The sequence below is a fragment of the Callorhinus ursinus genome, unplaced genomic scaffold (genome assembly GCF_003265705.2).
Source record: "Callorhinus ursinus isolate GAN/ISIS: 27379988/994484 unplaced genomic scaffold, GSC_fseal_2.0 scaffold14, whole genome shotgun sequence".
NCBI classification, from domain to species: Eukaryota; Metazoa; Chordata; class Mammalia; order Carnivora; family Otariidae; genus Callorhinus; species Callorhinus ursinus.
Genome location: NW_027397076.1, coordinates 10926049 through 10947694, shown reverse-complemented (window position 1 = coordinate 10947694; position 21646 = coordinate 10926049). Strand labels below are relative to the sequence as shown.

Genomic DNA, 21646 nt, shown 5'->3' with positions numbered 1-21646 from the left:
GTATGGAGTATTATTACTGGAAGAATAGAAAAAGACTTTGTCTGTCACCAGGATACGGTACTTTCTTGTGATATTTCTCCTGATGCTACCAAGTTTTCATCTACATCTGCTGATAAGACTGCAAAGGTAGGTCAGTTAGTTGAAATGGGAATGCATATAAAAGTTTGGTATTGATTATGTATTGTGAGTCCAAATGATGTATAAAATAGTAAGTTTCTGTCTACATATCTGTCTCAAATTTTGTGAGTTTTTGGGGGATGGCATTGGCATTTAGTTTGTGTTGAATAGATAAATGAATAACATGAGGGCTTTTGATTTCTGCCTTACTGATGACTTTTTGTCTATTACTACTAAGATGTAGTTTCTATTACATATTATAGGTGATAAAAAGCACTGAAAGGGATTTACATTTAATTGCACATCCACAGTAAATGTTTATATAATTGGTGTAAGTGGATACTTCTGAAAATCACATTCCAGTGAAATGATGCTGCCTGGTTAGGGACATTGACTACACCATTCTCTTCTTTTTTCTCTTTGTTAATGACCTCATTATTTACCCATCTTTCCAAACTATAAACCTTGGAATTGTGTGGGACTCTATCCTGTCTTTCATGCTCTCTTGATTACTCCTCAGTGTTTTTTGGCTCATTCTTCTCCTCCTTGTCCCCACCCAGAAGATTAGGCTCTCCTCCTTCATTGGTGGACCTACCTCTGGTCTCTGCCTCCTCAGTTTTATCTTTCCTACCGCCGTCTGAGTCTCCAGTTGAAACACCTCTGTGACCTGGCGGTTTATAAGCCAGACTCCTTCGCCCATGACCATCTCTTTCTGCTGCATTGTTCCCTCTGTGCCAGGCTACTCTTACCTCTATCTTCTGTGCGTGTGGTTTGGCTTAACACAAGCTTCTCCTTTTTTACCTCGAAGCATTATGACTCATTCTTCCAGACCTAGATTTGATGTCAGCTCTTCAGTGAACCCTTTCCTAGCCCTCAGGCAGGGTGAGCTGCTCTACCTTTAGTGTTCCATTACATATCACTCATGTCTCTTAGACATTTACTTCATATAACTGTTCACTTAACAATTCATAAGTCTGTATTCCTGATTAAACTATAAAGTTTTCAAGGACAGGGACTGTATCCAGTTCATCTTTGTACTACCAGTTCCTAGTTCACGATGTCTGGAACATGGTAATTTCAGTAAATTCTTGTTAGGTGGTGATGACAGAACCACAAGGGAGAATATTGGAAAGAAAAAAACAGCATTCCAAACACATTGGAAACAAAAAAACGGCTGCTGAGATAGTAGGATAGTATAGTGATTAACCTTTAAAAACACTGGCCGTGTAATAGGCCCTGTGCTAGGAATTTCACTATTATCTCATTTAATCTTCACACCTCAGGTACTGTTGTCCCATTGTACAGGTGCAGAGACTGAAGCTAGAGAAGCTTATGTGGGTTGTGCTAGGCCACAAGGAACTAGTCAGTGTAGGGGACCCGGGACTCACACTCAAGTTGGCTTCACTCTGTAGACTGCTCTTACCTGATTTGCTATTCTTCCTTGTAAGTCTAAAGTTAAAGAAGCTGTGATTTTGGTCCTTGAGCTGAAGTTTACTTGAGTAATTAAAGGGAAAGTCAGAAAAAAACAATGTTGCAAGTTGGAACTTGGGCCTCTAATGAAAATTTATGAACTGTTGAATGTTAGAATTTCCATGTGATTGAATTTATGGCTAACTAGCCCTCAGGGCGGGATTTGCAGGTGCTTATTTTCAATGTATTTACTATTCCTAAACAATCTTAATTGCCTTCCAGATTTGGAGTTTTGACCTTCTTTCCCCTCTTTGTGAATTGAGGGGCCACAAAGGTTGTGTGCGCTGCTCTGTCTTCTCTGTGGACAGTACCCTGTTGGCGACTGGAGATGACAATGGAGAAATCCGGGTAGGAGGTTTGCTGACATTAAAGCACCGCTCTTTCTGTAGCTTTGGCTAATGCTTTGTTTCACGTTGGGGACCTTTGTTAATATGACTGAGAAGCACAGGCCCTGCGGTTCTGGTTGGATGAGGCATCATTTGCTTTGTTTCCTGTGCACATTTTGTTCACAGCTGCACTCCTCTGCAGAAAAGAATTCATTTTAGTTAGAGTGAAGTGTATGAGTTAGAGTCTGTGCATGCGAGGAGGCAAATGCCCAAGCTATTTGCAGTTGGTTGTCTGCTCTTAGCTTGAGAATGATTCATTGGAATTCTTGGACCTGAACCAAAGGTTGTTTATAGGGGCAGAATTTGAGGAAAATAATTTTACAGATTGTCAACTGGGTTAGAAATGAATTAACAGCAAATTCTGCTGTTTTCAGCACTGAAAGAAAAGATCTCTTAATGAAACCATATTCATTAGATAGTTCACATTTACAGTGTGGCCTCTTGCTGTCCTCATGGGACTGCCTGCCTCTGGTTGCGTTAGAAGGATTCGGCAGTTATGGGAAAAATTTGGGCGTTGGGATGGCTGCGTTAGTAACCAGCATATTTGAGGAGCATCTTGTTTTTTTGTTTTTTCTTTTTTTACAAAGGAAGATTTAAAATTCATGAGAGAGTATGCAGTTTGCAGGAATGGAGGCATTATCAGATAGGCTTTCCAGGACAGTTAAGATTCTCATGCTTGAGCACTAAGTTACCAACCTTCTCTGTACTAAAAAATGCATGTTAACTGAAGTGGCAGGACTGCTTTGGGAACATTGGTTTTGCTCTGAGTTCTCATCTTGGATGAGAGTGCTCCTTTACTGGTTATGAAGGAGTATTTCATTTTTCAGAAACCCCTGGGAGAATAAATTCTCTTTCTTTAAATACATGTTATTTAAAATTTTTTTAACACATTAAAAATTTTTTCTACCTGATTATTCAAAATGTAGGAAAGCTGTATATATGTGTGTGTATATATGTATCTAGCTTATATCTAGCTATCTTACTGAATTCTTTCTAATGAGTTTTTCCATTTGATTCTCTTGGATTTCCAGGGAAACATTTATAAATGATGATTTTGGTTATTTTCCCTTGCTGTTTCTGCCTCTGTATTTCTTTTTTCTATTCTGATGGGCATTTATTTGAGAAATTAGAGTACTATTCATATATTAATTATCACTGGAAATAAATGGAAGCATTAGCATCTGTAAGTAATTGGGTATGTATTATATATATAAAAAACCCTGTAGGAACTTATTGTTTAAAATATGTTTGAGTGACTTTAGGTATTTGAATGATCTCTGTCAGAATTATTAGTGGTAGATACTGGGCTAGAATTCTATGGTTTTTTTTGTTTTGTTTTGTTTTTTAGGTAGTTTGTTAGGCCTTTTTTTGTTTGTTTATTCCTTGCTTCTCTCATTATTTTCTTTTTATTAAATGAAAAAAGTCACAATATTCTGACCAGTTGTTCTAAGTTCTCTTGTTTTATTTTTTGGAGTATGGTTAATGGTAAATATTTTTTAGTAATGCATTTTTATTTTAATTAGTGTTTTTTAAAAATTTGGACAGGAGAGAATACAGTCTAAATTCCTAAGGTATCACTGAATTGTAATTGTATTTTTAAGAAAGATTTCCAAATATGTTCCAGAAGAGATGGATAGATATATAAAACTTCTGGGTGATCCTGTTAATGCATTGTATATCCTGTTTATATAGATATGGAATGTCTCAAATGGTGAGCTGCTTCATTTGTGTGCTCCGATTTCAGTAGAAGAAGGAGCTGCTACCCACGGAGGCTGGGTGACTGACCTTTGCTTTTCTCCAGATAGCAAAATGCTTGTCTCTGCTGGAGGATATCTTAAGGTAAGAGTTCCTCAAAGACTGTGAAAGAAAAGAGCAGCCTCTATCCTACTTTCCAAGCTATTTTCGCTTCCTGTTTCTCAGTTGGGCCTCCTACAACCCAGCAGAATGGAAGGGCAGTTACTGTTCTCCTCATTTGGCAGCGATGAGACTGAGATCTTGAAGTCTGCTTTCCTCAGCTCTCTTGGAAGTTCTGATGACAGTGATAGGAATGTTCTCTGTCCAGAGTTCTCATACTGTCCCATACTTACATGATCAGAATGACTAGGAAGTTGGGTATTTAACTTAATTTTATATTACACATCACTAATTGTTAACTCTTGGTTGAAAGTCTTTAAAAAATGTATTTGTGGAAAAAAATTTATTCGTGAAATTTCCTTTCTTAAGTAGTAGTAGTAGTAGTGGTGGTGGTAATAGCGGTAGTGTTAATAATAGCAGCAGCAACATTTGCTTTATTTTATAGCCTACAAAATGCTTTCCTTACGTCATCTCATTAGCCAGCTTTGTGAAGCTTAAATTTCATTATCCTTGGTTTATAGATGAGGAAACTGATGTTCATGGAGGTTGTGAGTTTCCTAAAGTTACTTAGTTAGGTAGTAAGGTGGCTTGTGTAAATTTATTGTTAGAGAATACAGAGGCTAAGGATGGAATGTGTTGTGGTGCCTCAGGGTCATTTTTTGGTGCTTGCATCTATTTATCCATCCACTCAATCAGAATGTGTTAAGTGCCCACTGTGTGCTAAGACACTGCTGTATGGCAGTGTTTTAAGACTTGGTTTTTGCCTTCCAGTGGCTTATAGTCTGGGGGAAGCAGACAGTAAATAGTCTTTAAAGTATAGGAGGGTTTTGGGACATGTCTGCATAAAGATAATGGAGTTAGCAGAGGCTTCTTAGGGAGGGGAATGCTTGAGGTGGAGTGTTTTGAATGGTGGTAAAAAGGGTTGAAGATACTATATATATATAATGGAGCAATACACCAAATTTATTAATAAAGTGTTAAGTGACAAAAACTCCAGCCGAAAGAAGGAGTGCTATTGGTGGTCAGGAAATTAGTCCTGCATGCTTAAGACTCTACCAGTAATAAAGACTACAAGGCAAAATACTAAAAGCTATGGATATGAAGAATAAATAAGAAAGCCAGGGAAAAAAAGAGAAATTAAGTCAATATACCTAAAAGTGAGTACAGATAAGTGGCGTTAGGTATAGGGACAAGATTAGTCTATGAAAGACTGTGCATCTAGCTAAATAAATAAATAAATAAATATTTATTTATTTATTTGGTGTGGTGTTCTATGATTCATTGTTTGCATATAACACCCAGTGCTCCATTCAATACATGCCCTCTTTAATACTCATCACCAGGCTAACCCATCCCCCTACCCCCCAAAGATACTATATATTGTACTGACCACTTAAAATAGATCCCTAATAAATTAGATCTTATAGTACTTTTATTTCTTCCTAAAAACATTCAAGTGTAGGAAATGATTCTGATTAATTATCTAACACAGGATAGATATTCAAAAATATTTGAATGAATGAAGTTTCTGGTTATATGAGACCCACATAATTGCAGTTTTACTCATCATAAAAATCTAGCTTATAAAAAGGACAATTTTTAGCTCTGTGAGGGGATGTTTGTTATGAACCCTTTTCAAAGAGTTCGCATTGAGAATACAATGCTTTTTATAAAATGTTGCATTGAGCTATACCTTTTTGGGCACACTTTTATTTAGTTATGGGTGGAGAGATCATGAAACTATCACCATTTGTTTTCCTTTAGTGTAAAGATAAACTGTGACTCTTAGACTGCTGAGGATGATGCTTAGAGGAGCAGGATTGTGGTCTTTCGGTTGAAAGCAGGGAGTCTTGAGCTCCATTAACTGCTGAAAAGCTTAACTGCTCAGCTTTGACACTGGGCTTCTAGAGACCATGTTATTTGATGCCCTGGGCCCCATAGAAGTCTATCACATAATTATGAATCTGGCTTACAAGATGTGATAACAATCAGTGACCAGATTTCCAGAGTTCTTGGAGAACCTTGAAATACGCAGCAGAATAAGTGTCTGTATTGTAGGGGTTTATGTCTTAAGGGTGTAAGAACCTATAGCCTATACTTCAGTCTGTATGTTTAAGTGACAGTCAGGCTTTCTTCCCTCTGGTTTGATTACTAGTGTGGTTAAATTGATTATGATATAGCCCAGCCTGCATCTATCTACCCAGCATGTTAATGAGACTATCAAAAGCACAGAACAAATTAAAAATAAAAAGGAACAGCTGTTGTAGTGTCCAAAGAAATGGGCCTTTTGAGTCTGTTTACTAAGGAATCTAAGCTGTATAAATTGAATGTCAGTAAGATAAAGTAGATATCCAGTAGCTAAAAAGCTCTTAACTTTCAAAGTTATTTCTATCTATAAAGTTAAAAAGTAATATAATTTAGCTGTTTACTTGTGTTATGCCATGGAGTACATACTGTTAGAATGACAAACACATTAAACCATACTTATGAGCAGAAAGTCTGATTTGAAATATGGAATACATGGTGATAAATGCAGGTGTGCCATTACTTCGAGGCAACAAAATGTAATGGTCAGGAGAGTGAGTCTTGGGCAGATTGCCTAAGGTCAAAGCCTGGCTCTGCCCCTCATTAGCTTTGTGATTTTACACAAGATTATTTAATCTCTCTATGCCTTGATTTTCTCATCTGTAAAATGGGTATAATAATAACATCTATCTCAGAGTTGGGAGGGTTAAAGGAGTTAATACATGTTAATATACATAGTGTTAAAGGAGTTTATACAGCACCCATACATAGTGTCACATAGGAGTAAATGTTAGCTATTTTAATTCACTTTATTTCTTAGAGCAGTTTTAGGTTCACAGCAAAATTGAGCAGAAAGTATAGAGTTCCCATATATCTCCTGCCCTGACACACGCACAGCCTCCCCCATTGTCACCAGAGTATCAGTAGAGTGGTACCTTTGTTAGAATCGATGAACTTCAATTGGCGCATCATTAGCACCTTAAATTCATAGTTTACATTAGGGTTCACTCTTGGTATTGTTCCTTCTGTGAATTTTTCTTTTTAAGATTTATTTATTTGAAAGAGAGAGCACGCATGCATGAGTGGGGTAAGAGGGGCAGAGGGAGAGTGAGAGAATCTCAAGCAGACTCCCTGATGACTGTGGAGCCTGACATGGGGCTCAATCCCATGACTCTGAGATCATGACCTGAGCCGAAATCAACAGTTGGACATGTAATGGACTGAGCCGCCCAGGCACTCCCATTCTGTGAATTTTGACAAATGTATAATGATATGTGTCCACCATTGTAGTATCATACAGAATAGTTTCATTGCCCTAAAAATTCCCTGTATTAGCTGCTATTTTTAATGTCATTGTTTTTTAGTCCATATTCAAGTTAGTGGCTGGTATAGTGTTTCTGAGTGGTTTGTTTGAATAGAGGGAAAGGTAGTGGGAGCACTAGATTAGGTACCAGAAACTGTTCTACCTCTGTCACCTGCTAGATTAGGTACCAGAAACTGTTCCATCTCTGTCACCTGCTAGCAGTATCATCTTGGGTGACAAGGCCTTTCTTCTCTCAGAACCCTGGTTTCCTTATTTGTAAAATAAGGCATTTGAACTAGATGATCTCTAAAGGCCTTACTATCTCTATGATATGCTCTTAGTGATTAAAAACTAATGAGTCTTCTTTTATGTAGGTGGAATGTGTCCTCTGCAGTCTTGTTTACATTGCTATTTTATAAAGCAAAATTGTCAGTTCTGAAAGATTTCAAGTTAGTACAAGTTGCTTCAGTAAGGTTTACTGAAGTCCATGGGGTATACTTTTATCAGTTACTATTACTGAGTGAACACGAATAGCTGACCCAGTCAACTGCTAGCATGCTAGGCACTGCCCCAGATACAAAAGCGAGTGACACCATTATTTTTTCATAATACTCTGAATCTCGATGTGCGTTTTCAAAAGGTGGTCATGTGTACATTGTTTCTTTTGCCCTTATTTTAGCTGTGAGATCCATGGGTAAGCTTTATGATCTCCATTTTATAAATGACTATGAACACTGTTGTAATATTAGCTAATTCAGTTATTGGGAGGAGAAAGGAAAGGATTTGGCCAGAGCACCTACCTAATTTGAGATGTTCAATATTTATTTAGCAAATAAATGTATAGACTGTTTTGTAGAGAAACTTGGTCATCGGCTCTTGAATCATTCCTGGTGAAAAGGAAGATTCAGTAGAGAGAACATTCTATCTGGTAGTCTATAATAGAAAATAGTCTCAGTGTTTATCAGATTACCAGTCTGTGGGTGCCTCGGTGGCTCAGTCGGTAAAGTGACTGCCTTTGGCTCATGTCATGATCCCAGGGTCCTGGGATTGAGCCCCACGTTGGGCTCCTTGCTCAGTGGGGAGCCTGCTTCTCCCTCTCACTCTGCTGCTCCCCCTGCTTGTGCTCTCTCTCTGTCAAATAAATAAATAAAATCTTAACAACAAAAATACCAGTTTGTATCTGCAAAGGGACGTTTTTAAAGAAAAGAGGGGCATTATTCTGTCCATCCCAATGAGAAAGACATGTAGGCAGCAGAGTTCAGTGCAGTCATGGCCAGAGTGGACTTGTGCAGCCTTGTGTCTGTAGCTTTCAGTAGGCTGCACATTTTCTCAGCGTGCCTTGAGGTGGGGCTAGGTGTTCGGTAGCTATGAGGCAGTCACCAGGATTAATCAGGAAGGGCTAACCAGGTTGATTATACTGTATTCAGCATTAAACCTTAGACTTTTTTCCCTGCTTTTGCTGAAGTTTGGGAGTGGGGAGGTGATAAGGTGAAGGATTCGGCTGGCACATACAGTTGCCACACAGAGTAATTACTAGTCTAATGAGAATTTTATTTTTCTCTGAACAGTGGTGGAATGTTGTCACTGGGGAATCCTCACAGACCTTCTACACAAATGGAACCTATCTTAAGAAAATACACGTGTCCCCTGACTTCAAAACATATGTGACTGTTGATAATCTTGGTATTTTATATATTTTACAGATGTTAGAATAAAGTAGTTAAGGATTAATGTAAGTTGAATTCTTTTTAATTTTGAATTGGAAAAAATTCTAGTGAAACTCTCCATATTTCGACTTTTTGTAAAGCTGTGAATTGTTTTGCGGTTACTAGATTCATTACAAAAGTGTTTGTGGTCAGATGAATAATGTTAATGTAGCTTTTTCCTAAATGAACACACCTTTAATCTTGTTTTTCATAATCATCATCATTATTGTTAACAGTTTGTCCTTAAGGTGCAAATGAAAATGTAAATACGTACCTTGTTATACCGTTGGTAAAATTCTCTCTTGATGCATTCAAATTGGTTGACATAATTAATGAGAATAATTTGGAGGAAATATGTATTTTAATGCTATTATTATGCAGGCTCTGCCTCAGGATAGCAGACCTGCTTTCTGAACCACATTAACCCCAAAGGGCCTAGTTCTCCCAATTACAATTTTGGCGCTTATTTGTACCCCTTAAATTTGCTTTAAAAATATTATGTCTGCCTGCAGCGTTTCTTTTAATTCATTCGATAAGTGAGTGTTGGATTTCAAAAGTTGTTTGAAGCAAAAGTTCTTGTGAAGCAAAAATTATATGTGTTGAAGAGAGTAGATTTTATTGGTTTACCTTTTCCTCATTAGCTGATGGCAGCTCTGTGCTGCAGTGGGACCCTAGTAGTCAGTCTCTGAGTTGGGTGCTGTCCTGCTCGCTCTGGTTTTTTATGTACCAGACTTGTTACTTGACTGAACTTGACCTTTTTAAATCCTCATTTTCTTCTTCTTCTTTTTTTTTTCCTTAAGCAGTTGTCCTGCAGTTGAATTTTTATAAATTAGAGTAATTGGGGAGGAGCCAGTTTTCATTAAAGTTTGAACAGGATTTTTCTAAGAAATATAGTAAAAAAAAAAAAAACATTTTCTTCTAAGTCTATTTACGCAGATGAATGGCATTGTCAGTGCTGTTCTCAGGGAATTTCAAGAGAATTCTCTATGGTTTTCTATGCAGTAACAGAAGAGTTATCGTGACTCTGGAAGATGTCACTTTTAACCTACCAACCGTTCTATTTTCCTTCTCCTTTTCCCTCCTCTCCTTACTTTCCCTCCCTCCCTTCTTCCCTCCAAGGTTAATCAGGAAAGATAGCTCTTGACAGGGAAAAAGTACATCAGCATCAGTAACTAGCTTTTTTTTTTAACCTCCTGATTAGGAACTTTAATTGCAGTTTAAATCTCCATTTCCCCTGACAATATATTGTTAAAGGAAATGGCAATAAATTAATAATAGATGTAGTTCATATAAGAAAATAACCAAAATTCAAAAGTTTTGCTGCTGCAATAGGAACTAAATCAAATGAGTATTAGTGTTAATAGGTAAGTAGTGAGCCAGTTTTTGTTGTTGGTGTGTATTAGATGTGGTGTAGGTAGGGGGGCCTAGACCACTCCAGATGTATTTTAGATTAAATATACTATTTAGCATTTAAGGGAGCCATAAATTATTAAGGAGGTTTGGCTTTTGTTTTTTTTTATGATGGGTTGAGGAACTAGTTTATAGGCTTACTGTGATTTAAGCAAATGTGATGTGAAAATCTTAATTTTATGAAAAAATTTCTGTAAATGATATATTGTGCTTAGAGTATCCAAATCATAATTTTGATTTGCATACAGTGTTTAGGAACTCATTTGTAACTCAGAGTATAAAGTATTAACTTTTGGAATTAAAAGCCACTTGACTATTAAAGTATAGAGCAAACATCGACTTTTAAAAAACCTTGATTGGCCCTTGTCTTTAAAATAAAAAGAAAAATGGGAAGAAAAGGTAACATGACAAAAAGGCAAAGTAAAAAACAAGGTAACTTGAAGGAAGAAGAGAAACTAGTGTAATGGAGCTGCATGTTTCAAGGCAGCTCAAGTGGTCAGTCGAGGGGAGGGTTTTGTTTTATACTTGCAGATGAGCATTTTTCAAGCATTTTCCCTTGCTTTATTTTTTGTAATGGAAATTACATTGCATTTTATATATGTAAAGGTTTTTTTTACATTGTGTTTGTCTTGTATGTTTTGAAAACTGTTTTGTATTTATGATACAGGTCACATGTTTTTGTTTTTTTCTTTTTGCTTTGGTATACATTTTAACACATGAAGTAAAAAATATATAAAAAATAAAATTTCTAAAATAGTTTTGAAAAACATTTTCGATTATTTCAGACTCCTTGCTTGTCCTTTGTTAATTAGAAAACAAATGTGAAAGATTCTTCAAACTAAAAGCCGTCATCCTTTCTATTAATGCTTTATCAACTATGTCTAATTCAATTTTATCAAAATTTTTTCTCCTCAGTTTCTCTCTGATGATTGCTATGTTGTGTGACTGGAATGGTGAAGAACCTGTAAAGAAGAGAATTCATTTATTTATTCTTTCATTCAGTAAATATTTATTGAGATCTACCATGTGCCTGGCATTTTTGTAGGAATTGGGGACAGAAAAGTGAGCCAAACAGTCTTTTTCCTACTTCAGTTTAGGGCCAAGGAGAGGCAGAAAAAAAGTAAATAAGTAGAATCTATAGCATATTAGTTGGTATGTTTAAGTGGGGAGGGGAAGGGAGAAGCGTTTACAGTTTTAGATGGAGTTGCTCACTGAGAAGGTGACACTTGAGTACATACCTGAAAGGTGAGGGAGTGAGTCATCCAGGTATCTGGAGAGATTCCCAAGGGAGAGCGCAGTGCGTGCCAAGACGGGACAGTGGGTGGGTTGCTCTGTTACAGAGCTGGCTGGAGGGGGGTGGGGGTGGGGGGGAATGTTAACAAGAGGTGCATCATCATGCAGGGCCTCCTAGGCTACTGTGAGGACTTTAACTCTGAGATAGGAGATACTGGAGGAGTTTGGGCAGTGGAGTGATCTGACTTAAGCTTTAATTGGTTCCTCTCGCAGTGGGAAATTGAAAATCAGTTGAAAAGGGGGACAGGCAAGGGGGGAAGCAGGGGTACCAGTAAGAAGCTTTTGTAATAATTTGGGCAAAATGAAGGCAGCCAGATTAGGGTGGCAGCAGTAGGGGTTGTGACAGTTGGATTCTGGATATATATATATAATTTTTTTTTAAAGATTTTATTTATTTGAGAGAGACAGATAATGACAGAGCTAGCGAGAGAGAGCACAAGCCGGGAGGAGAGGGAGAAGCAGGCTCCCACTGAGTGGGGAGCCTGATGTGGGGCTTGATCCCAGGACCTAGGATCATGACCTGAGCCGAAGGCAGATGCTTAACTGACTGAGCCACCCAGGCACCCCGGATTTAGGATATATTTTAATGATAGAGTTAATATGATTTGCAGGTGGATTAGATAAAGGTTGTGAGAGAGACAACAATGATACCAAGGTTTTGGCCTCTTTGGCTTGAGTTCCTGGAAAATTAGAGTTACCATTAACTGAGATGAAGATGGTTATGAGAGGAGCAGGGTTTTGGACTTAGTAAGTTTGAGATGGCTACTAGACATCCAAGTGGGGATGTTGAGTAGGTGGTTGGATAAAAGGGTCTGGAGTTCATGGGAAAAATCTGCGATGGAGATAAATATCTGAGAATAATTAGTGAATTAAATGTATTTAAAACCACAGGATCAGAGGAGATCAGCAGTGAAACAGGTGTTGGTAGACAAGGTTGGGAGTCCTAAGCCAGAGTCCAGGGCAGTCTCAGCTTGGTGAGATGAGGAAGCAGCACAGGAGACTGAGAAGGACCATAAAGAACAAGAAGTGCAGTGTGGTACGGTAAGTTACAGTGAATGCAGTGGGCGTGGGTCTCTTAACTTGATGTGATTTTGGGCAAAATTTCTTTATTGGTTTGTTTGTTCAACCACCTGCCTGTCTTTCCCATATGGCTCGCATATCTGCATAGTGCCAAGCACTATTTTAAGTAGCAGCCAGGGCAATACATAAATATATTTTAGTTGTTGGGAGAGATTAGGAACAGTAGATAGTAAGAAAACAAGAAAATATCAGCAGTTGTTGTTATCTGTAAAATGGGTATCTGTTCTTCCTTCTCATGGTTGTTGTAAAGATTTAATAAAATAATGCTCATGAAGTACTTACCTCAGTGCTTGGGCCAAGAAAGTCTCAGTGAACATTCCTTGGTGTAATTCGGGTCGGGTCATCTTTGGCCTGGCAACAGTTCCCTGACTGCTGTCTCTGCCACCAGTCGTGTCCCTCTGCTTAATCTCTCCAAAGTGCTCTTCTCAATCTTGTCATTTCTCTTTAAAACCCTGGACCTGCCATGTGCTCTCTTGCTTCTGTGTCTTTGTATACGCTGTTCTGTCTTCTATACTGCCCATCTCCTGCCTAATTTTTTCCACTGATTCCTTCTTATCCTTCATATATTCTTTGAGATAACCCTTCTGCCGAAGGTCTGCCCAGCCCTCTCATAGTGCCCTCTTTTCTCTGCCATGACTTTCAGCGCCCTGTATTATTTACTTACTGGAGTCCCTCATTAGATTGGAAGCTCCCTGAAGCCAGGTCTATGTCTTTTACACCACAGTCTAACATAAGGCTGGCTCCAGTTGGAGTCTCAATAAATATTTGTTGAATGACTGAAATTCTTGTATGTACACTTGCATGCCCATAGTGCATTCTCTGTTCTCCCTCTGCACTAGGATATCAAGAGGCTAATTAAGAAGTAGCATGTCACCAGCATTTTCTTTATCTTTCTGTTTTAGTTTGGCATTTTACTGTGAAGCATCATTAGAGGAAGGTAAAACTTCACTTGAATAAAAAGATTTGCTTCTAGATTATATGAAATGAATAAACATGTCCCTGAAGTGTTTAAGTTGGCAAGTATGGCAATCTATTATTCAACATTATGTTATTATAATTTACTTACCGACCTTTAGAGGAGGAAATGATTTTCAAATAATTCTTGGTCTCTGAAGATTGTCCCTTGAATAGATTTCCTTGCTCATAACCCCTCCCCTTAGAACTATGGAGATACTATACAGTTATTAAATGCCTGAATTAGAATATCAGCTGCTATGAGTTTAACCATAGAATTATTGTGTAGTTGTGTGTATTCACGGGGAAGGGGCAGAAAAATGTGCATCAAACGTGGGACTCATCAGAGACCAGGTCTTTGAAGTTATTTGGCATCAACAGCATATTATTTCTAAGTCAGATGATGTAAGAAGACCAAAATTTGGGAAATTTTCATTTAAATTATGATTCAGGAAAATGAGCTGCTGGTGTTCATTGTAAATTCATTTATGAGGTTGGGCCTTCAGAACTGGGAATACTGCTTATCACAGAGAAGCGAACAGAAAATGTGCCTCTGATTTCCCATCACCCAGGGCTAGAGCAAGTAACTAGAGAGAGCATGCCAAGCCCAAGTTTGGGTGGGGTGGTTCTGAGCAACTGGAAAACACCCAGTAGCTGAATGAAGCCTCCTGCTTAGTACAAGGTGGCTCTTGTGAGGAGCGGGAGCTCACGTTCTTACCATCCATTCAAATCTTCATTGCCTCCCCACTCGGGACTGCCCAGCCCTATTCTGTCTTCACAGTACTTGAGTGGATTTGTAGACTTTGCAGTCCTAGCTTAGAGAGGAAGAACTACACCCCAGGCAGTTAATCGGTGAGAAAGCCAGTGCCACAGTCCAAATCTGATTTTTTTTTTTAAGGTTTTTATTTATTTGAGAGAGAGAATGAGAAAGAGAGAGCATATGGGAGGGGGGAGGGCCAGAGGGAGAAGCAGACTCCCTGCCGAGCAGGGAGCCCAACATGGGACTCGATCCCTGGACTCCAGGATAATGACCTGAGCCTAAGGCAGTCGCTTACCCAACTGAGCCACCCAGGCGCCCCTGATTTTCTTTTCTTTATAGAGAGACCCAGACCCATTGGGCTACAAGTTGAATGTCAGTTTCAATTGGAAGTGGAATCCTCCTGGGTTTATGGCAGATGAACACCAGTCTAGGGGGCAAAGCTTGGGTTTCAACAGCTGGGGAAGATTTTGGAGATCTATGTTTCTCATCTCTGATTCATCTTCAATTAGCAGTGATTCTATACCCTTTACCTTGTGTTTATTTGCCCCACTCTGTCAAATAACTTTCTGAGATGTAACAAATCCTTTTTAGGAGGAAGGAAGGAGGAGCTATTATTTTTTACCAGTGTTTTCTATGCCAGGCCCTATGCTGGGTGCATTCCACACATTATTTAATTGAATCCTCACAACAAGGCTGCAAGGTATTATCTCTGTTGTCTAGATGTGGAAACTGGTTCAGAGAGGTTAAGTCACCAGAGCCCCACAGCAAAGTGGTGGAGCTGGGGTTTTGGTCCATGCAGTTGGCTGCCTCACTAAAGGCCCTGGGTGAGAGGATCCAGGAGCATCATTTCAGTTATGCACTTTAATTCATTATTCATTTCATTCATTCACATCGTGTGTCACGACTGATCCTAAGTCCTGAGCTGTCAGAGGTGGTCCCTGCTCTTGAAGAGCTTCTACTTTTGGTATTCTGGTTAGCCCATCTCTGTGCCTGTAGGGATTGCTCTTTGAAAAAAGAAGCACGGTCCATTCTGATAGGAGCCAAATGGATGGCAGAGGTTGGGGGATGTTTTGGGTTTGCCAGCACTTGGCTACTACCCAAAACATCTACTACCCAGCCTGGTCTCAAGTCTCAGAGGATTCAAGCATTGAGCAGGGAAGGTGGCAGCTTTATGGCCTGCCCCCTGGAGATGCTTATTTCTCCTTTGAAACTCTTAGGGGGTTCATTTGAGATTGGCGGCAGCCCTGGGGTTAATGGATCCACGTGCCTTCTTCTACCACCTGATTTCATATCCTTTTCTCCTTTTCCTTCCATTTGAAACAGTGTAAACTCACAGAGCCTCAGTTTCCTTGTTTGTCAAATAGGGACCACAACACTTGATTGCAGTTTTTTATGAGGCTTGAAAGATGTCAAGCATCCGATACAGGCTCAATAGCATTATTATCTTTTTGTTTCAGTTATAAACTTCCATTCCTTTGCTGCCCATGTTTCCTTGGTTTACAAAGTGGGAACCTGTGACTTTTGCTTTCTCTGGGCATCCTTTTCTACTTTATGGTAGATCTATCTTCTTGCTTATTAGCTCCCAGGAGTCAGACTTTGTTCAGCAGGAAGGCTGTCATCTGCTTTCTTTTGAGCCGTCTGAAACTTTCCTCTTTGGGATGTGCATGCACCCATGAGTAGTGGAGGATTGATTCCCAGTCAATTACAGGCTGTCCAGCTGCCTATATAGGGGTGAGAATGGAGAAGAGACCTTGGGCTTACTGCTTGGGCTGGCACTTGGGAGTATGGTAGAACTCTGGCTTTGGCTGTCAGGTGCATCCAAGTTCAAATCCTGGCTGCACTAACGTCCTAGCTGTGTGACCTTCAGCAAATGTTTTAATCTTCTCAAGGACCTGCTTCCCAGGGAGCCCCTGGTGTGGAGACTTACATGTGCTGCCCAACTTCTCAGAGAATCAGGAGGGGGCCTCATCCATCCAGGGGTGAAGCTTCTTACACTTTGTTGCCCCAAAATTATCTGGGAAGCTTAAAAATCTCCCTAAACCCGGACCTCATCCCGGGCCAATTAATTCAGAATCTCTGGAGATGGGACCCGGGCATCTGTATTATTTTAAAGTTCCCCAGGTGATTCCAGAGTACAGTGGAGGTTGTTCTGTCACCCTTGATGGCCAGGCCATTGCCGGTTCTTCTGTCCAGCTGCCAGCTACACTTTGATGACTGCTTCTACAGTGTGCTACCGTACCTGCTCCGTCATGACAGCCTCAGGAGTGTTGCTGGGCAGCACAGACATTTGGTATGCCTGTTGTATTAACATAGATGTGGGGATCTTTCCTGCTTGGATTTGATGGCTAATATATAGAGCAACGCTTTTAGGGTTATTACCATCAATTCCTCTGGTCACGGCTTTCTCTATCCAGGTGTCTCACTGGTGTGTACTTGCTTTCACTTTTTACCTAGTGCCATGATTATTCCCATCATGGCAGACTCCCTTTTCCTCACAACTCCTGAATTTTGGGGGGGCTGCAGTGTGCTCAGCTAAAATCAACAGCTACATTGTCCAGCTGCCTATATAGGGGTGGCAAAGAGTTGTGGCTTGGAGTACCTTACTCAGTTGGGAGGCAGGAGACCTTAGGTCATTATCATTCTTTTTATTGTCTGGAATGTGGATGCACTGGATAATGCTCCAGCAGCCATTTTTTGATCATGAGGTGACCTTACAGATGCTATATGCTAAGGATGACAGAATAGGAATGTAGAAGGAGCTTGTGGACCTCCCATTCCAGCCCTGTAATATTTCTGAAGTTCATGTTACATGAGAAAAAATTCAACCCTTCCCTATTTAAGACACTGTTATTTCTGGTCTTTGCTACTAATCCCTAAATTCAGTTTCTGATACTGAATAAACCAACCTGGTATCTAAGAGCAGTCCAACAAATATCAGTGACTCTGCATCTCTGCTTCCTCCACCCCCTCACTCTAGTCACAAACACACTGTTCCTCCTTTGATAAGTAACTGGACATCTAGCTAGCTGTGAGGCTGTTGAAGCTTGGTGGAATCTCAGAAAGTCACAAAGAAGTGATGCATGGATCACGCCCAGCCCACAGATGAGTTTTATTTGGCCCACACTTAAATGCTGAATTTGTTGCCAGCATTTGAAAATCTGGTGATTTTGCATAAATACTGATTTCTTAGAAAATCTGTTGACCCAGGGTCTTCATTTCTGCCTGGCAACAATCAGCTGAAAGTAAGCACGTGCCCCCTGAGATGAGGCAGGTGCTCTGTGGATCATCACAGCCCCCCTCACTCATGTCACCTGTGTGGCTCTGAGGCCATATGAGTTTCCAACTTTCCACCTCCCTACCCAGACACACACCCCAGAAATGGCCTACTCAAATGGTATTCCTGAATTTCCTGTGCCTTTCCCAGTCTCCCTTGACTCAACACTTAGCACATTGGGGTTTTTGTTTTTGTTTTTGTTTTTCTCTCAGAAAACTGAGCCTGCACTTTTGATAAGTGGAGAGAAATCAGCCTCTCAAATGTCAGAAAACAGCTGATGTTGCTTCTTACTTGGAGGCATCTTGACTTCCCTTCTCACGTCTTAGGAGAGGCAGTAAGAGGGAGAGCTGCAGGCTCCTCAGGGAGCAGCTGTTGGGATGCTTGACTGAGGCACTGAGACATCCAGAGGACAATTGAGTATTGAATATGGATTGCTTTGAACAGCTTTTATTACCATGTCGTGAGTAAGAACAACTCCATCTCAGCTTGCTCATACTGTCCTCTGACACATAACTTAGATGTTTCCTAAATGGAATGACTTGGAAGATGCACATTAGCTCTGCTGTGCTTGCGAAGTCTGTTCTGTGACATGCATGCTCCTCAGCTGTCTGGACCCCTGAGAAAACCTCAGCTGTTGAGGTGACCCTAATGGAGCTGTTCAGTGCAGAGTCTCTGTTTCAGTCTGATGTAAGTCTACGTCCTTGGTCATTAACTACTCTTGGAAAGTTAAATGCCTATGCAGCTTTTACAAACCTAGGTCTCTGGGGTTTTGGAGAGTAAAACAAAAACTATTTTGATGATAAATTATAGCTATAATTCTTTATGAGTTATACACAGTGTGCAGTGTGTTGGGTCAGGAGTGATCATCTTTGCATTAGCAATTCTAAATAGAATGGTGCCACAATGGACACAGAGCAAGTTCTCAGTGAGTAGACTGGCCTGGGATGGAGAGAGGAAACAGTTAAGTGGAATTGGTATTCCTAGGTCTGTACCAAGTTCTTAGGGTTAATTCCCCCCACAAAAATAAGACCTGGCACATGGGTACTAATGGAATTTCACAGTATGCAGGATGGTGATTGGGCAACGAGCCTAAGGTAATTCTCTGCCTGCTTTGGAGCTGGTTTCTGTGGGAAGCAGGACTCTGTTGCTGGGGCACCAGATGCCTGGGTTCATTTGTACATTTGCACAGACAGCAGTAAATGGGCGTGGGGTGGGCTAGGTGTAGGAGGGACAGGAATGGAGTAGGGGGCAGGTCGATGCAGCCTCAGTGCAGGTAGACTCTGCTGGCCTGTGTTGGCTGGTTCCTCAGTTATATTTTAAGAAAATGTGTTTATTACTGTCAGATTGCTTGACTTTCCTAAGAAACATAGTGAATACCTTATATAAAAAGAGAACTGAAAAACTTAATGTCTTAAAAAAAGGCTTTATTCCATATGGACTTCTGAACATGGTCATTATATTCCAGTTCTGTGGGAGAAGAATGAACTCTGGAAGCTAGCCCACTTATCACATTTTCCTTTCTTTTCAGAAGTAGCTTAGGAGCAATGTTACTTGGGGTCCAAGTCTGAATTTTTATTTTTTAAATTTGTCCATGTGTTCATTATCTAAGCCCGTTTTCTGGCCCATTATATCCAAATATTATATACCCCAATAATATTCCTAACTATTCTAACAGAAAATCTGGTATATCCTGAGAAAAACCACTGCCATGACTTACTAATGAATTAACTAGGCATAATTTTCACAGGGTTCATTCACCCAAACTTATCATAGAATATAATGTAAGAAAAAAATAGAGTAATTGAATTAAAGTTCTTTTTTGGAATAATATTAGCATTCAAGGATCCCCCATCCCCCATGGATACTGTAGTTACTAATGTGTCAGACTTCCACTTCAAGAAATCAGCTGCATATCCCTTCTTCATTATGTGGGCTGGCTCTCTTCTATTTGCCCCTCAGACCTCTCCTCCCTCTTCCCTGCCCTGTGTAGACCATATCAATAGGCTCCTTGTCCTCTGGCTTTCAGTGGGTTCAGGTGATGTGGGGTGGAGAGTGAGATCAGGGTATTTTAATCCCCGGCTCCCTCCCTGAGGGCCACTACAGCTGGCCATGTCTCTTCAGCCTGTCTGGCAGCCCCCTCCACACAGCCTTCTCCTTTCCCATTCTTCCTCAGGCAATTACCATCCCAGGGACACTGTTCCACCCGTCTGTTTCCCTACATGCTGCCAACACCTATGTAAGTATTCTATTTATTAAACTCTTAAAATATCCCAATTGGAATGTGCCATCTGCTTCATGCTGGGACCATAACTGATACAAATAAGCATTTGATCCACAGAGAAAAGAGGACTGCTGACCTCTTGGTGGTTACCAAAGATAGAAAGGGGCCAAATTAGACCAGTTGAAGCATTACCATCTAAAATCCCAGCCCAAACCGTTCTTCAGGAAGCCTGCCCTTTCTGCCTCTGTGAATGTGGTCCCCTCTCAGGTTGGTTTTATGTTTTCAAAGCTATGTGTCTGTGCATGTCAGGCTGGTAGCACCCCGTTTGTTTTGGTGTGTGTTTCAAAGAGTAACAGACTTAGATCCAGCAGTGCAGGGGACATCTCCTGAAAGTCACAGGATATGGAATGTGAAACGTTGATCTTTCCAGTATCTCTAACATGGCCCTATATCACTTGACTTGTAGCTGGCACATGTATTTTAGAAAAATGGAAGGATTGATGTTGTTATGTAATGTTTTAACCCCTACCAAAATTCATATGTTGAAGCTTAATCTTCCAATGTGATGGTATTTGGAGATAGGCCTTTGGGAGTTAATTAGGTTAGATGGGGTCATGATGGTGGAGCCCTCAGAACGGGATTAGTGCCCTTATAAGAAGAGACACCAGAGAGCTTGCTGCTCCTCCACTCTCTGTGCATGCATGCTTGTGCACGTGCAAACACACACACACACACACACACACACACACACACACACACAAAGAGGTCATATGACCACACGGCAAGATGGTAGATGCCTACAAATCAAGAGAAGAGCTCTCAGAGAGAAACTCTGATCTGCCAGCATCTTGATCTTGGACTTTCCAGCCCTCAGAACTGTGAGAAATATATCTGTTGTTTAAGCCACACAGTCTGATATTTCGTTTAGCAGCCCAACCTGACACAAACGTGTAGATGTTTTTCCAAACAAGCTATTTGTATTGTCCCAGACAAATGATCTATTTGGGTGGTCCTTGCTTTTTTAGAAATTTGTTTGGCAATTTCTCCTTGTAGCCTACTGTAATATTTAAAGACAGTGGAGATTTTTTGGCTGAAATTTAAGCTTTTTAAAGGCCAATGTATCTTTCTCAGACTGGGTGAACTTAGAAATGAGTAAATTTTCTCAATTTGCCAATTAAAAAAGCCCTTTAGCTATAGATGTTGAGGAGGCTGGGCCTTTGGTGTTTTTCCTAAATGGAAGTGGGAAGGTGCTCACAGAACGATGCCAAGCACCGGTGGCTGTACAATTTCCATTTTATTTTGTGTGCTTTTTTTAATAGGATATAAATAATGACAAAAATTACAAAATTTATAACTGGAAGCCCAAGCATATTTACACATATGTTTCTGTTTCAGCAAAGCTACTATTTACTTTGCTCCTATACAATTACCTTTTGGTACCATATTTCAGTGTTATTTTACTCTCCATTTACTACATACATATCAACAGTGAATAGGCAAAATATATACAAGGAACTGTTCAGGTCAAGTAATTTAATATTGTATTAAAATTCTTCAACACTGAACTAAATCCATATACATTTGTCAGTTTGAAATAAAATTTAATTATCTTTCTTTAAAACTCACCAACTGATGAATAACTAATAATCCTCAGGTTTGAAATAATATTGGTTAATAAAAAAAAACATTAAGACAATCCCACAATTTATCAGTAGCGCTATAATGAACTTCAAAATGATTCACAATATGATCAGTTAGAACAATATACGTTAAAATGTTATTTTTTCTATAAT

The 21646-nt window shown here is 39.8% G+C and overlaps 1 protein-coding gene across 5 annotated transcripts in view; it reads left to right on the top strand.

Annotated features, from left to right (window-relative positions):
- Positions 1-11040, top strand: part of APAF1 (apoptotic peptidase activating factor 1) — a 90946-nt gene extending 79906 nt beyond the window's left edge. For all 5 annotated transcript variants that reach the window (XM_073900459.1, XM_025882345.2, XM_025882344.2 and 2 more), the window contains 4 exons: positions 1-126; positions 1810-1935; positions 3666-3812; positions 8724-11040. In XM_073900459.1, coding sequence (XP_073756560.1) covers positions 1-126; positions 1810-1935; positions 3666-3812; positions 8724-8870 — 546 coding nt within the window. In that variant the 3' untranslated portion in view covers positions 8871-11040. The remainder of the gene's footprint in view (positions 127-1809; positions 1936-3665; positions 3813-8723) is intronic.
- The last annotated feature ends 10606 nt before the right edge of the window (positions 11041-21646 follow it).